Source organism: Myxocyprinus asiaticus, chromosome 33, assembly GCF_019703515.2.
Source record: "Myxocyprinus asiaticus isolate MX2 ecotype Aquarium Trade chromosome 33, UBuf_Myxa_2, whole genome shotgun sequence".
NCBI lineage: Eukaryota > Metazoa > Chordata > Actinopteri > Cypriniformes > Catostomidae > Myxocyprinus > Myxocyprinus asiaticus.
Genome location: NC_059376.1, coordinates 16,596,413 through 16,613,476, shown reverse-complemented (window position 1 = coordinate 16,613,476; position 17,064 = coordinate 16,596,413). Strand labels below are relative to the sequence as shown.

General features: G+C 39.3%; 1 protein-coding gene across 1 annotated transcript; it reads left to right on the top strand.

Moving 5' to 3' along the window:
- On the top strand, nucleotides 1-16,669 carry LOC127424215 (glutathione hydrolase 5 proenzyme-like). Its single transcript, XM_051669197.1, has 12 exons — nucleotides 1-234; nucleotides 1,391-1,518; nucleotides 1,622-1,717; nucleotides 3,249-3,435; nucleotides 3,839-3,999; nucleotides 4,258-4,404; nucleotides 7,659-7,789; nucleotides 8,087-8,271; nucleotides 8,456-8,547; nucleotides 13,706-13,818; nucleotides 13,897-14,007; nucleotides 14,098-16,669. Exons 1-12 carry the CDS (start codon nucleotides 68-70, stop codon nucleotides 14,242-14,244), a joined length of 1,665 nt encoding a protein of 554 aa, XP_051525157.1. The 5' UTR covers nucleotides 1-67; the 3' UTR covers nucleotides 14,245-16,669.
- Nucleotides 16,670-17,064: the final 395 nt, after the last annotated feature.

Sequence of the window (17,064 nt, the reverse complement as noted above, 5' to 3'; positions counted from 1 at the left end):
CGCACTTCAGCTCGAGACTACAAGTTCAGCGATTAAGCAAAAGCACTGTGCCTGCGTCGGGGGTAAAATGGCCAGACGGAAAGCAAGACTTTGCTTGTGTATCAGTATTCTGGTGATATGTGTAATTATCATCATTATTATCTGCGTGACTCGCTTTAAGGAGGGGTGTTCTGGCAGAGCTTTCAAAAAAGCAGCAGTGGCAGCGGACTCGGAAACCTGTTCCAAGATCGGCCGGTGAGTGATGATGATCAATAGCAGCATGGTGCTGAAGTTTGCGAACGCGTACTGATGTTGCACATGAATGCAGTGCAGTTTTACATTTATTTGGCATGCGATCACAGCTGACTTCAGTTTTAAAACCATAGAAGTGCGTTGAGATCTCTTTCACGAACCAATCACTCTCATCCTCTGATATAGTTTACAGAATGGTGAGGAATATCACCTTTTCTTGCAGAATAACTAGGTCTGTCGTAATCCCATGGGATAGCTGGGTCGGGGAAATTTCAGGACATGAGTGGCTAAAGAGGTGAAACAGCCGGTTGAATGTACACAGAAACTTTTAAGTTAATTAGTTGAAGTATCTCCAGTCGACTAATCTTCTTGACACCTATCTCAGTTTTCCTCTCAATAGCAAACTGTAGTGGGCGATCATTCCTTGAAAACAACTCATTTAGGCTTTATATAGTGGGTGTGCTTAATCTCCACATTATTTCAGATTTAATTCTGGTACTGTAATTATGAAAAATGTATTTGTGTAGAAATATAGGCTACGTTTTTATAAATTATCTGAGGAGTGTAACAACAATTAGAAATGTGGTTCACACATTCAAGGGCCGTTTCTTGTTTTTACTATGCGCTAGACGGACGTCATTGACCGCCACAGCGTTTTATTTTTGATTTTTTAAATTGTATTTATTTATTTATTTGTCAGCCTCTTGCGTGTTTAGACGCAGTGTCAGATAATTAAGAACTTCAATTTTTAAAAGCGTGTCTCGAGACACCTGCATTCAGAACGTGTTCGGAGTGAACGGCCCCTTCACGGTTTATTATGTGTTGTTGATTCTTGAAAACGGAGTCACACTTACAGATAATTTATTTGAAGCCTAAACATTAAAACGGGTTAGTTCTGCCAGTGTACGTCAGGTCTTAAAACTAGTCAAGTTGCGTGCCTCTGTTCTCACGACAACAATAACAGATGGCAGGTATGATTGTTAGATCATTGTCCAAATTAGTTCCTCATGTGGTTTTACCTTTTACCCACACACACACACACACACACACACACACACACACACACACACACACACACACACACACACACACACACACACACACTTATGCCTTTTCTCTAATTCGTCATCAATATACCAGAGCACATTTTCTCTCATAGAGATATACTGCAGTCAGGTGGCTCAGCCGTAGATGGCGCCATTGCTACTTTACTGTGCACGTCAGTCATAAATCCCCAGAGTATGGGCATTGGAGGAGGATCTATATTCACAATACTGGAAAAAAGTGGTGAGGTTCTGATGTCTCCTACCTAATTACTTTATTGTAATCTAACTTTCTGACACGGTAATGTACATTAATGTTAATGCTCATTCACGTCTTTGTTCTCTAGGCAAAGTGAGAATCATCAACGCTAGAGAGACTGTTCCAAAAGTTTTTAAAGCAGATCTTCTTGCAGAATGTCCAACAACATTCCAGCCAATGGAAGGTGATGGATTATTAGAATGATTGAACTTTTGTTTCTTGTGTCCTTGTGTCTTGCAACACAAGATTGGTTGTGTTGGTTCTGACATGCTGTTATCATATCTAGATGTTCTGATAGTGTTGATTTAAAGGAATAGTTCACACAAAAAAAATTAAAATTCTCATCATGTACTCACCCTTTTGCCATCCCAGATGTGTATGACTTTCTTTCTTCTGCAGAACACATTTTTTAGAAGTATATCTCAGCTCTGTAGGTCCGTACAATGCAAGTGAATGGTGGCCAAAATTTTGAAGGTCCAAAAAGCACATAAAGGCAGCATAGAAGTAATCCATAAGACTCCAGTGGTTAAATCCATGTCTTCAGAAGCAATATAATTGTGTATGTTACTATAAATCTCCACCTTGACCAGCCCCGACCAGTAGGTGCCGATATGCACAAAGAATGCGAATCGTGAAAAACAAAAGAAGAATGTGGAAGTGAAAGTGGAGATTTATAGTAAAAAAAAAAAAAAGGACTGAAATATTGATATGTTCTCACCCACACCTACCATATAATCTCTGAAGACATGGATTAAACCACTGGAGTCGTATGGATTACTTTTATGATGCATTTATGTGCTTTTTTCTTTTCTTTTTTTCTCCCCTTTTCTCCCCAATTTGGAATGCACAATTTTCAGTGCACTCTAAGTCCTCGTGGTGGCGTAGTGACTCGCCTCAATCCGGGAGGCAGACGACGAATCTCAGTTGCCTCCGTGTCTGAGACCGCCAAACCGCACATCTTATCATGTGGCTTGAACGCATAACCCCGAAGACGTAGCGCATGTGGAGGCCCATGCTGTTCTCCGCGGCATTCACGCACAACTCCCCACGTGCCCCACCGAGAGCGAGAACCACATTATAGCGACAACGAGGAGGTTACCCCATGTGACTCTACCCTCCCTAGCAACTGGGCCAACTTGGTTGCTTAGGAGACCTGGCTGGAGTCACTCAGCACGCCCTGGATTCAAACTCACGACTCCAGGGGTGATAGTCAGCATCAATACTTGCTGAGCTACCCAGTCCCCCTGCCTTTATGTGCTTTTTGGAACTTCAAAGTTCTGATCACCATTCACTTACATTGAATGGATCTACAGAGCTGAGATATTCTTCTAAAAATATTTGTTTGCGTTCAACTGAAGAAAGAAAGTCATACACATCTGGAATGGCGAGAGGGTGACTAAATGATGAGAGAATTTTTATTTTTGGGTGAACTATCTCTTTGAAGTGGTTCCTTTCTAAAAAAAAAATAAATAAATAGTTATCAATATTAAATGCATCATGGAAAAGATGCAATGCACCAACTCTTTCTTTAATTACAGGCCTTGTTATAAATGTTACAGGAAGTAGACTTTTTATTTTTCATAAATACACATACTACAGTGTACAAAACACTTTAGTCATATATGATGGCTATTTACAAAGTCTGACTCCACATTATTTGCTGTTGCTCCTCTTGATACCTTCACTTCTCACTCTGTCTTTGTCTTTCTCTGTAGGTGCTCAATGGATTGGTGTCCCAGGTGAAATCCGTGGCTATGAGCGAGCTCATAAACTGTATGGACGTCTGCCTTGGGCCAGTTTATTTAAGCCCACTATTAAGATGGCAAGAGAGGGCATCCCCATTCCCTATTTGCTCTCTCGATTTTTGCCACTCTTAAAGCAGAAAACACAATTACAACTACGGTAACACACTCACATCAGATTCACCCCGAAACGAACATTCTGTCATCATTTACTCGCCCTCATGTTGTTCCATATCCATATGACTTTCTTTTTCAGAGAAACACAAGGCAGGTCACCATTCACTTTCATTGCATTTTGTTTCCATAAAATGAAAGTGAATGGTGACTAAGGCTGTCATTCTGCCAAACATATTATTTTGTGTTCCACTGAAGAGAGAAAGTAATACAGGTTTTGAACAAAATGAAGGAAAATGAGAGTTAATGATGACAGAATTGTCATTTTTGGGTAAACTGTCCCTTTAATGTACCATTTGACACCAAGAGCTCTAATAAAAATTCTATTGCATTTGAAATGTTGAAAGTAAAAAGTGACCATTTTGTCTTCGCATGTGTTTCTCTTATAGTCAGTTGTACCAGAATGAACAAGGGGAGCTGTTAAAAGAGGGGGACATAGTGAGATTTGAGAAACTAGCAGATACTCTTGAGAAAATTGCAGCACAGGGAGCAGATGCATTCTACACAGGAGACATTGGCAAAGACCTAGTCAATGACATAAAAAAAGCAGGTAATTAGAAATGTCACTCTCTACAACTGTGATATCCATACGTGAATTATGTACATTTAAAGGCAGTGTCCATTTCACATCAAATCATTGCTAAATTCTCTTTCTAAAATATGCATGTACATAAATACATGATTTGATCTGTTCAGGGTGCATAATGCCTGGCCTTGTCATTCAGTCTGCTGTGTGCTGTTTTAAGAATTGAGAATTGTATGTATTTTGCAATTTATACAACCAACTGTAAATTCTTGTGTGTTTAAGGTGGAAAAATGTCTCTGGAGGACTTGAGTTCATTCAGCGTATCTGAATCTGATGCCTGGAACGTGACCCTCGGAGAGTATGACATGCACTTTCCCCCACCACCAGGAGGGGGTGCTACACTTAGCTTCATACTTAACACAATGCTAGGTGAGAAAACTAATTATCTTAGGGGCCATTTACACGACAACATTTTCAACTAAAAACGGAAAACTTTTAGGCGTTTTGAAAACAGGTTTCAAAGTGCAAGTTTTTGAAAACGATGCCATTATCATCTCCGTGTAAACATACAAAAACTATGATGTGAAAACTATGATGTCATGTGCACGTGTATTACTTCAAAACAACACGCGAGACATTCAAAACTACAATGGCGGACTACAGGACTGTGTTTGTGCTGCTCAAGATTTTGAGTTTGACACTTCTCCAGCAAAGTGTAGATTTACTGCATCACTACTACGACCAGCGATCGCCATCTTCATTGTTTGTATTCACCGCACTGTGGAAGAATGCTTATGTGCGCAGGCGCGTAGTGTTTCTTTAGAAAGTGACATCGCTAACTACTGGCCTGGCATGCATAATACAGCGTTTTTAGTCGTTTCGTGGATCTGTGTGAACGGGGATCGTTTTGACAACGTTGTCGAAAACGCAAAGGAAAATGTTTTACGTTTTTAGTACATCGTTGGTGTGTAAACGTACCCTTAGGCTGTGTTCCACTTCACTTTAAACATACACTCCATAACTTCCCTAAGGCACTTACCATCATGCCATTTTAGAAGTCCATTCTACTTCGTTAAGTGGGTGAGGGAAGTTTCTGTTGACAGACCCTCAACCCCTTGATTTTGACCGAGGGAGCGAGCCTACTCTGATGTACGCTTCAGGCAGCTCCATATCCCACAATGCAACTCGATTGTTACGTAACAGCAAATCATGCTTCGCCTACACACAACTCTAGTGAAAGATATAACGGAAAGCAGTTCACAGCTGTAAGAGAAGTTAGATCAAATAAGCAGTTTAGAAGAGTTATATTGATTATATTGAGTTTGTTACAGTCGTACAGTCGTAGCCTATGTGTTTATTGTAATGTTACCATTTACGTATGTGTAAATTTAGCAGATTTTGTGTAGATTATATTGCAGTGGAATTATTACACTGCAATAATCAGGTTAAGTTTTTATCATTTGTGATAACAGTCAAATAGCTAATATCCTTTTGAGACAATAGGTCGAGTAAACAATTAATTTGAATAAAAAGTAATTTGTTTCTTAACAGACAAGATTTATAGATAAGCCTCTAAAATTAGAATTAAACTTTACCTGAATCTGGGATTGCATGAATCTCAGAAGATATTGTCTTCTCAGGTGCAAAGATTGCCAAATAATTCCACAAAATGACATCATGGGCTTGGCTTCATATCGGTTGAAGTAATCAAGGGCTTAGGCCATTCAATTTAAACTCATTGCACAGGTTCCGCTCAGGGGCGGACTTAGCACTAGGCAAAGGTAGGCCCCTAAAAATACAAATGATAATTTTTTTATATTATTAATGCAAAATAACATATGCTGAAACTTGAAATATTGCTGTTATAACACAGATTTGATTAATATTGCTGTTATTTTCAGCACGGTCAATGCAAGCAATCCCCTCAGATCAGGCTTTAATGGAATATTCTAAGATTTTACACAACTATGCAAGTTTGTGGAGGTAACAGGCAGGGAAGTCTCGAGTGCTCCAACTTTAGCGCATGGCCAATGAGGCGCTTTCAGGGTTGAGGCAATGTCAGCTCTGCGCTGTGCACTTGTCACACGGCTGCACTCTAGATCCGTGAACCACAATTTTATGTACTGCTTGTAAAAAAGAGCGTCAGAAACTGAGAGGTGATCACTTAAAATGTGAGGTATTATTCTTTTTGCCCAGATAGTCTGTGAATGCCTAGATGATTTACTTCTAGAGGAAGAGTTTTAGTAGTAGTGAGCTTGTGAATGGGAAACACTGGATTCAGCATGTTTCTGAGATTAAGAGAAACACCACATTGGGATGAGTTCGTCTAATAGCCTATTCAGATTAATGGTCAATTTATAAAGCACTACAATGAATATGTTAATAAAAACATTTATTTAAAATCAAAGTATTAGTGTTTTGTTAATTCAAAGTCAGGGAATAAAAAAACTAGGCCTATATATTCTGTGGTGTGTTGGAGTTGTAGAAATTGCAATCATTCATCTTAACATGAATATTAATTGTTATAAAATATGTAACTATATGAAAATTTGTTATGGATAAGGGTTTAATTAAAATGTGATTTGATTATTTGTTTTCCTCTCCTGTAAGAGTTGGCAAAAAATCCATTCTGATTGACTGTCTGCTATAGGCAACTCTTGTGAGACAGAGACAGGCTCATCTGGTAACAAAGTTTTGTTTAAAATTTACCAGGTTGCTACAATGAGCACCTCTGAGGAAGAACTAGTCTAAAACTTTTTTATTAGATTTGCCAATTTTTGCAATGTTTATGGCACTGAAAGAAAATAAAGATTGTCATTGAAGCAAATTGTGTGATTAAGTGATTACTTGAATGAGCTACCACTTTTTTTATGGCATACCACAGTAAATAAAATAATAACAGTGAAGAGGGCCCCATTCCTGTACTTTGCCTAGGGCCTCCAAATCAATAAATCCGCCCCTGGTTCCACCAGTAGTGGGCACTCACGCAACGAAAGCAATGATGTACATCTGAGTCATGAAACTGAGTGAAGTTATCGAGGACTAAGCATAAAAGATTTTCTGGAACGCAGCCTTATTCATCTTTTATCAGTGGTGCTAGTAATACTGTTATTATTGCGTATAATTCAGGTATATGAACAAACCCCTTTTGTGCTATGGACATGAATGATAACTCAAATCATGCAACTTGTTGAAGTTTTTGGACTTTAAACTTTCTAAAAAACACAGACTCACACTGAAAGAAGGACCCAGACATGGGAATGGGCTCTTTTGACTTGAGCCATTGGGGAATCACTTATCAACATGCTAAAAAACACCCAAAACACCTTGGCAACACCAACAACCAACACCCTAGCATTGTGGCTGCCAGTTCTGGATGGGACAGCACCACTCACTTTTCTTCAAATGTAAAAATCTAGTTTTATTGATGTTATTGCATGTCACAGGATATCAGTACTAACAAGTTGTAATAATAAATCGGTATCAGGTTTTATACTATTATAAATACTATAAATAATTATAATTATAAATTATACTGATGGTGCTGTTTTCCATCAAATAATTTTTGGTGCCTCTGTGGCATACTTCCAACAATGAATGTCTCATTTCTTTTTTTTCAAAGTGATCACTTTCAATGTTAATTATTATTGTTAAAAATTTTGATTATGTTTTCTGTTCCTCAGGTTATAACCTTAGCCCTAAATCTCTGCAAGGGAAGGAGAAAGTTTTAACATTCCAGCGATATGTAGAAACTTGCAAATTTGCCAACGGTCTCAAGAGATTCATGAGAGATCACAAGTTTGCTTCTCAGACGGTACGCTCTGTTGTAGGAAATCGTTTGTTTTTATTCAAAACTTTTCTCCATTGTAAATGTTAAAGAGATGATCAGGCTCTGCTTTAGTAACTCATACTAAACATTACAGTCATTACACCCTCTGGGCTCTCTGGTATAATCTACTATAATGACTTAAGTGCCATGTTCATGGGAACCATTACTACAGGCAGTACTGCACAGTAATACTGTCATTAATGCTGGGAACACACTGATAGATCCACACATTAAGTCATGTATTAGTTGATCATCCTTGTCTTTATGTGTGTCTTAATAAAGGAAGCAGTTGAGATCACTCAGAAGCATTTTGCTGAGAAAGTGAGAGCAAAAATCAGCCCTGACCACACTTATGATGTCAGCTACTACAACGTCACTCCATACCTGGATTCACATGGCACCTCTCACGTGTCCGTGCTCGCTGAGGATGGTATGGCTGTGTCTGTGACCAGCACCATCAACCACATGTATGTGCACTTCAACTTTCACTCCATTTATTCAAGCCATAGGAACAAAGGGAGCTAATATAAACATAATATCCTTTTTTCAGTCAGCTGTACTATACTATTATTCTGGAACAAAGTACTATTTGGTATCTTAGTTCTCATTCAAAACACTAGGCTCATCACTTGTGTCCTTTTTTCTTCTCAGATTTGGATCCAGAGTTTACTCAGCCAAAACAGGCATCCTCCTCAACAATGAACTTGCAGACTTCTGTGGGAAAACAGATCAAATTCATGCTGGTTAGTAAACCTTCACAAATTATCTCTAGATTGTTGGATTCTTGATATATGTAACCGGTCCTCCTCGACCCGCTCCAAGCGGGATGCAAACCAGCGTCAGCTGGCATTGGGAGGCAGGCAAGCTAACGAGGAGGCTAAAGATTACAGCCTCTAGCGTCAGTCGCTAGTGCGCCTCTTGAGGCAAGGGGAGTGAGTTTTGCACATACCGCACAGCTATCACGTATCAGCTGGCTCCCGTTACACTCACCCCCCTAAACCTCACTCCCATCTGGGTCACGGCCCCACTGTAACAGGTCCTACTCAACCTGCTCCGAGCGGATTACAACTAGTGTCAGCCTGCATGGCAGGCGGGCACGCTAACAAAGAGGCAAAAGGCTACAGCTTCTAGTGTCATTCGCTAGTGTGCCTCTTGAGGCTTACACATACCGCACAGCTATCACGTACCAGCTGGCTCCAGTTACACATACAGTATACCACTTATTAACTAAAATAAGGATATTAGAATAATAGGTAACATTTTACAGTAAGGTTCCATTTTTTAATATTAGTAAATGCATTAGCTATCATAAACTAACAATGAGCTATATATTTTTACAGCATTTATAAATCTTTGATCATGTTGATTTATGAAAATACAATTACTTACATTATTGTTAGATCATGTAAATTCATTATGCATTAACTAATGTTAACATGTAGCTTACAACTTTTAATTTAAAAAATGTATTTATATATGTTGAAATGAACATTAACCAGGATTAATAAAAAAAAATGTAATCCAGGATACGTTTTTTTTTCAAGATGGCGCCGCAGATGGCTGCTTCAATGTGGAGCTCTCTAGCGTTTTTGTTACTTTTGTTTGATTGTCATGTTTTTTGTCACTCTTTCCCAATTAGTTTCACCAGGGATGAACTGCTGAATATTCAGCAGAGCATACCTGATAATTGTTTGCCAGTGTTTGTTTATTCGGACGTTTTATTAGACATCTTAGTTGGAGGCGCAGCAGTGCTCTACAAGCGATCCAAAGGACGCATGTGAGGGAAGCAAGCCGGCGCGCATGTGAAGCTTTGTCAATGTGGCTTTAGGACTCCACTGCCGAGTATTCATCTGGAGAATGTCAACTCCCTCACCAACAAAACGGACGAACTGCTTCTGCTCACTCAAACAAATAAGGACTTTTCTAACTCCGCTTCTCTGTGTTTCACGGAAACCTGGTTGAATGAAGCCATCCCGGACAGCGCGTTTCATCTGCCGGGCTTCCATCTGTTCAGAGCGGATCATGTTGCGGAATCATCGGGGAAAACGAGAGGTGGTGGAACATGCTTTTACATCAATGAAAGTTGGTGTACAGATGTAACAGCATTGAAGAAGGTGTGCTGTCCTAATTTAGAAGCACTCTTCATCAACTGTATGCCTTTCTACTGGCTGCGGGAATTTTCCTCGTTCATTCTGGTGTGTTTTTATCTGCTGATTACATCACAGAGAGGGCGCAACAACACCCGGACTCACTTATTATTATTCTGGGAGATTTTAATAAAGCTAACCTCACTTGTGAACTGCCAAAATACAAACAATACATCACATGCCCCACCAGAGACAAAAATATACTGGACAACTGCTACACCACTGTAAAGGATGCATAGCGCTCTGTCCCACGTGCAGCTTTAGGACTCTCTGATCACTGTCTGGTTCATCTTCTCCCGACCTACAAGCAGAAACTAAAATCAGCTAAGCCTGTAGTAAGGACTGTAAAGAGATGGACTAATGAAGCAGAGCTGGAACTGCAAGCCTGCTTTGACTGCACTGATTGGAGTGTTTTTGAAGCTGCAGCCACAGACCTGGACGAGCTCACAGATAGTGTAACATCATATATCATTTTCTGTGAGGATATGTGCATCCCTACTAGAACATTTTTATCATTCAATAACAATAAACCATGGTTTACAGGAAAACTCAGACAGCTTCGTCATGCCAAAGAGGATGCTTACAGAAGTGGGGATAAAATATTGTACAACCTGGCCAGGAACACACTGACTAAGGAAATCAGAGTGGATAAAAGAAGCTACTCTGAAAAGCTGAAAAACCAGTTTTCAGCCAGTGATCCTGCATCTGTGTGGAAAGGCCTGAAAAGCATCACCACGTACAAGACACCTCCCCCTTGCTCTGTAGAGAGTCAACTAATGGCTGATGAACTGAATGTGTTTTACTGCAGGTTTGAAAAGCCCAGTCTCACACCCATCCCCCGCTCTGATCTTCACTTCACACACACACCAACACCTCCTGGGACTCACCTGCCTGTCTGAAAGTCTGTGCTTACCAACTGGCCCCCATATTCACACAGATCTTCAATAGATCACTGGAGCAGTGTGAATTTCCCTGATGCTTCAAACGCTCCACCATCATTCCAGTCCCCAATAAAACCCAAATCACAGGACTTAATGACTACAGACCTGTCGCTCTCACGTCTGTGGTCATGAAGTCATTTTTAGAGACTGATTTTGGCCTACCTGAAGGACATTACTGGACCTCTGCTTGACCCCCTTCAGTTTGCTTACCGAGCAAACAGGTCTGTGGGTGATGCTGTCAATATGGGACTGCATTATATCCTGCAACTCCTCAACAGACCTGGGACTTCTGCAAGGATCCTATTTGTGGACTTCAGTTCAGCCTTCAATACCATCATGCCTGATCTTCTCTCAACCAAACTGACCCAGTTCTTTGTGCCCACCCCAATCTGTCAATGGATCACCAGCTTTCTGATAGATAGGCAGCAGTTAGTGAGACTGGGGAAACTCACATCCGGGACCCTCACTATTAGCACTGGTGCTCCTCAGGGATGTGTTCTCTCTCCACTGCTCTTTTCCCTTTACATGAATGACTGCATTGCTAAGGAGCCCACTATCAAGCTCCTGAAGTTTGCACATGACACCATGGTCATCGGCCTCATCCGTGATGGTGACGAATCTGCATACAGATGGGATGTTGATCAGCTGGCTGTCTGGTGCGGTCACAACAACCTTGAGCTGAACATGTTCTAAACAGTGTAGATGATAGTGGACTTAAGGAGAAATCCCCCTCCGCCACCTTTTCCCATTTACCCGCCTCTTACTTTCCGACATGATATTATTATTATCAAGCTTCCCAAGGAGAACTTTGTCCTTGCAGTAATTTCCTCAGCTCTTGTCTACTGAAGTTTTTGTTTCTTTTCTTTTCCTCCATGTCAAATTAAAAGTTATCAAATGATTAGCAGCAAGTAAATTCTCCTATGACGGGTAGTGTCGTTAAACTAACACATCTCACGCACTTTACATGAAAAAAAATGATTGTGAACTGCTTGCTACTTTGAAAAAAAAAGGTTAATAGATAAATGTATCATTACGATTTAGCAGTGTTGAAGTATTGAATTTGGCTATCTGACAAGGCAAGCCCAAGAGCAGGCTGATCAGACAATGTCAAAGCCTGACTTTTCATTCTTAAGAAAAAAATTAAGATGTTCTTAAGAAAATATTTGAGAACTCCTTAAGAATTTTTCAAGAATTGCACTTAGGAACATTCTTATGAACTTCTTATAATTTATCCTAAAAACTTGTAGTGTTTTTCCTAAGAACATTTTCGTGAATCTGGCCCCTGGGCTCTACCATCTCTCAGGACCTGAAGTGGGATCCCACATAGACTCCATTGTGAAGAAGGCTCAACAGATGTTGTACTTCCTTCGCCAGCTGAGGAAGTTCAACCTGCCACAGGAGCTGCTGACACTACTCGGCCATCATTGAGTCTGTACTGTGTACATCTATAACTGTCTGGTTTGGTTCAGCCACCAAAACAGACAGAAGGAAACTACAACAGACAGTCAGGACTGCTGATAGGATTATTGGTGCCCTCTGTCCACCCTCCAAGACATGTACGTCTCCAGAGTGAGCAGGAAACGTGCAGGTAGAATCACTCTGGACCCCACACACCCTGCCCACTCCCTTTTTGAACTGTTGCCCTCTGATCGGTGCTACAGAGCACTGAGTGCCAGGACATCCAGGCACAATAACAGTTTTTACCCTCAGGCCATTTTCCACATGAACCATTAAACTGCCTCAGAACTCCCCCATTGTGCAATAATGTAAATACATATATCATGTCCATGTGTAAATTAACATATTTAATTTAGTAACTGCACATACCCCTGACTTGCACATGCATTACCACTTGCACATGTACATATGCCATTCTGTTATGTCCTATTATTTGTATGTCTATTTATACTCCTTGTTGTATATTCTGTGTCTCACTGTAATGTTCTGTGTGCACTTGTTTCTCCTATCACTCAAAAAAATTCCTTGTGTAAGTGAGAACACTTGGCAATAAAGCTCATTCTTATTCTAATAAGAGCAGTAAAAGTATTATTTCATGTTAACTAATGTTGTTAACTAATGTTAACAAATGGAACCTTTTTGTAAAGTGTTACCAAATAATATGACACTCGATGGACACATTGAAAGGGTCCAAAATTTACTCTTTACTAAACCTCCCAGTGGAAGATGAATTGGGAAAATTTACCAAAATATATTTTTTGAAAATAATTGTTTATACATATTTTGTACTGAAAGAATAAATAATAAGAAAAAAAATGAGAAAATGTGTTTAGCATGATTTTGTAAAAAAAATATAAGTTTATCCTTTATGGCAATGTAATAATTTAGTTGTGTTTTCCTCGAATATTAATTGTGAAAAACAGTGATGAGCCAGTCTCAGTCTCTCAGTGAAACTGCATCGGTCACAAAAACACACACAAAAAAAAAGTTCTGAAGAAAAATGATAAACTTCTAGATAGGTAAACATATGATTGAAATTCTCTAAAAGTTTTACCTTCTTAAAAGATGCAGAAGTTGCGATGGAGGTTTCCTTTGTAGACGGTTTTTGTATTATTATTTTTTATTTGAATTGTTTGTCACTTACATCTCAGTGAGGGTCAGACCCAAATTCTTAAAATTCAACTTAAACCATGTCATGCAATAAAGTTAACAGCAAACTGGCCATTTTATGTACCTGCCAAAGCCAATTTTTACCTTCATTTTCTGCTTGGCAAGTATTAATATTGGACCCTCCATGTGGCACTTAGTCTGCATTAGTATCTGCTTAAGACTGTTTTGTGTGTGTCTATGTGAAGGCGAGCAGCCACCTTCCTCCATGTCTCCAGTGATTCTCCACTCTCCATCCGAGAAGCACACAGTGGTTATAGGAGCATCAGGCGGTAGCATGATCACCACTGGCATGGCAATGGTGAGTTTAAACTGCACTTTAACATATTTAATACAGTTATGTTTCAGTAAGCAAACTTTGTCTGAAACCCCTGGCTAGACCCTCCTGAACTTCCTGTGGTTCGGAAAGACTCTGAAAGATTCCATCGCTGCCCCTGTCGTGTTTGTAGACTCCAAAAATTTTCTCAACTTTGAACCCTCGTTTGACAAGGTAAACATACAAAAACTGTACCCTGCATCTAAATTGTTTGTAATGGATCAATTGAATTTTTCAATTGCTTTGATCTCTTTTCTTTCCCAGGAAGTTGTAGAGTCACTTAATAAGACGGGGCACAAAATTAAAGCCCCACTGATGTTCTATAATGTGGTTAATGCAGTATCAAAGGAAAACAGCTGCATCGATGCCGTATCTGACTCAAGGAAAATGGGAAAAGCTGCAGGGTACTGACCTGGAGTGCAGCTGGAGACCAATTCACATCAGTTCTCGGAACTCTGCTTAATGCATCTGTCCTGTGTTTTGGAGTAGCTTAAAATGAGATTAAGTACACTGGGCAGATGACAAACTGAAATAGCAGCAGAAAGCACCATCAATATTTGATTATACAGTAACTGATCATATGAATTTGACAATTCATTGTGAAAAATGTGAATGGAGTGAAGTACTCGTGTTGTATATTATACAGTATGGAAATGTTCTTTTCTAATAGAATGCAAAAGTTGGGTTCCAAAGGTAAAAATCCCATTCATTTTCTCTATGACAATTTAATTTGTATCGATAACTTATACACCTTTACAGACAGACCTACCGTGAGCTCTGGGGTTGTTAATCGATGGTATATAGTATGCTTTTGTTGAAGCCATCAGTTTATGTTATTTCAACTCCATAAAAAAATAAAATTAAATCATGTTTAATAACAAAATTCCTGGTGAAAAACTACACTACCCATGATCTTTTTTTAATTTTTTTTATCCCCTTTTCTTCCCAATTTGGAATGCCCAATTCCCACTACTTAGTAGGTCCTTGTGGTGGCGCAGTTACTCACCTCAGTCCGGGTTGTGGAGGACAAGTCTCTGTTGCCTCTGCTTCTGAGACAGTCAACCTGTGCATCTTATCACGTGGCTCATTGTGCATGACACTGCAGAGACTCACAGCATGTGGAGGCTCATGCTATTCTCCACAATCCATGCACAGCTTACCACACACCCCATTGAGAGTGAGAACCACTTAATCACGACCATGAGGATGTTACCCCATGTGACTCTACCCTCAACTGGGCCAATTTGGTTGCTTAGGAGCACACCCTGGATTTGAACTCACGACTCCAGGGGTGGTAGTCAGTGTCTTTACTCGCTGAGCTACCCTGGCCCCCCCACTACCCATGATCTTGAAGAAAAAGATCCAACAATCAGAGAGTTGCTGCAAACAAACCACCACATGCGAGCACTGCAACGACCACCAACTTCCATGATGCACTGTGAATGATGCAATCGAGACAGTTTCCCTACACTCTCAAACTTATTATCTGCATATTAATAGCAATACTATTCAAATATATAGTTACTACAGTATACTTATCATCAGCTAAGAATCAATAGTTTCATATTTTTCAACATTTTTAATTTGTCATTTGCAATGCTTCATGGGATTGTAGTTCATACCCTCATCAAAGACGTTAAGTAGATCATGAACCTTTGTCTTTTTGTCCAATTGTCAAATACTTTTTTGCTTCAAATCAAAGCTTGTAATCTTGTGATTCACCTCAGAGTTTGTTGGTTTGGTTTATGGTTTAGAACTCTTTTATGAAGGATTTTCTGAAATCCCAATGATGGGAAAAACACTTGGCTGAGATGGCAGAACCGAGATGGCTTGAAAAGTGGGCGGGCACTGTTGTGTTCTTTAGTTTGCAACATTATTTTAGGGAGAAACATAAAACAAAAACTTGAAAGTAAAATTTAATTACACTTTGTATATTAACCGAATTGTTTGTGTATTGAGTTGGTTTGTGTGCAGAGCTTTTAACGTCTCTCTTCAGCAATAATTATGTAAAAACTGAATTTCTTTTTTTGTTTATGAAGGTTAAACATAAGGGCATGAAACAGACTTTGTACAACAGATGTTTTCCCAATTAATTAAAAATGCCTCTTAATATTTTATGTCATTTAAAGATTTAAATGTCAAACTGTTAAAAATGATGTAAAAGTGATCAACTAAGCCAGGCTAATCAAAAATGGCAATAGAGAATTTAAGGAGATCTCAGGCTAAATGGTAGCTGTTGACATGGGACTCCGACTGTGGCTTAAAAGAATATTCCGGGTTCAATACGAGTTCAGCTCAACTGACAGCATTTGTAGCATAATGTTGATCACAAAAAAGAAAAAAAGCACTTACAATGGAAGTGAATGAGGCCAATTTTAAGATGGTTTAAAGGCAGAAATGTAAAGCTTATAATTTTATAAAAGCACACTTAAATTCTCATGTTAAAACTTGTGTAGCCTATTATTTGAGCTTTAAAGTTATTGTTTATTTTATCGCCATCTTTGTGGCGGACTACTAAATTAACGGGATTATAGGGTCTATGGTATTATATCAAGTTGCAAAATTGGATGTAACTACACAGGAAAGTAATCAAACATCTTGTGGCTATAATTTTGAAACTGAGAATTTTAACATTTACGGATTGGCCCCATTTACTTCCATTAGTTCCAATCATTGACTGTTATCCAGATTTTTTTTTTTTTTTTTTTTTTAAAGAAAATGAGGGACAAGTTAAAATGAATTTTTGTGGTAATCAACATGCCACAAAGGCTGTCGATTGAGCTTAACTTGTATTTAAATCGGAATATTCCTTTAATATTCATAAAGTCTGGTTACGTGTCAACAGCAAAAGGAGGCTGCTGTAACGTCAGCTTGGCAATGTCAGGCAGACAAAGACGATGATGATGTGAAGAACCCAAGTGCAGTTTATTTATAAATGTGAAATCCAAAAACCGTGGACTTGAGTGGACTAGTGGACTAGTGGACTAGTGGACTGGACGACCGGATGACGTAACATTAACAATACCTGACCAAGGACCACGGCAAACATGAGGGTTTAAATACATGGACAAGACAACCAATGAACAGACAGAACTATAAACAAGATAACAAGACCAATACATTTAAACCAATGAAAAGACAAGACTGATAATGAGTAACTCAAACAATGAACCAATGAAAACAAGACACATGAACGGGAACCACATGACAGGATCACATGAGGAAACAGGA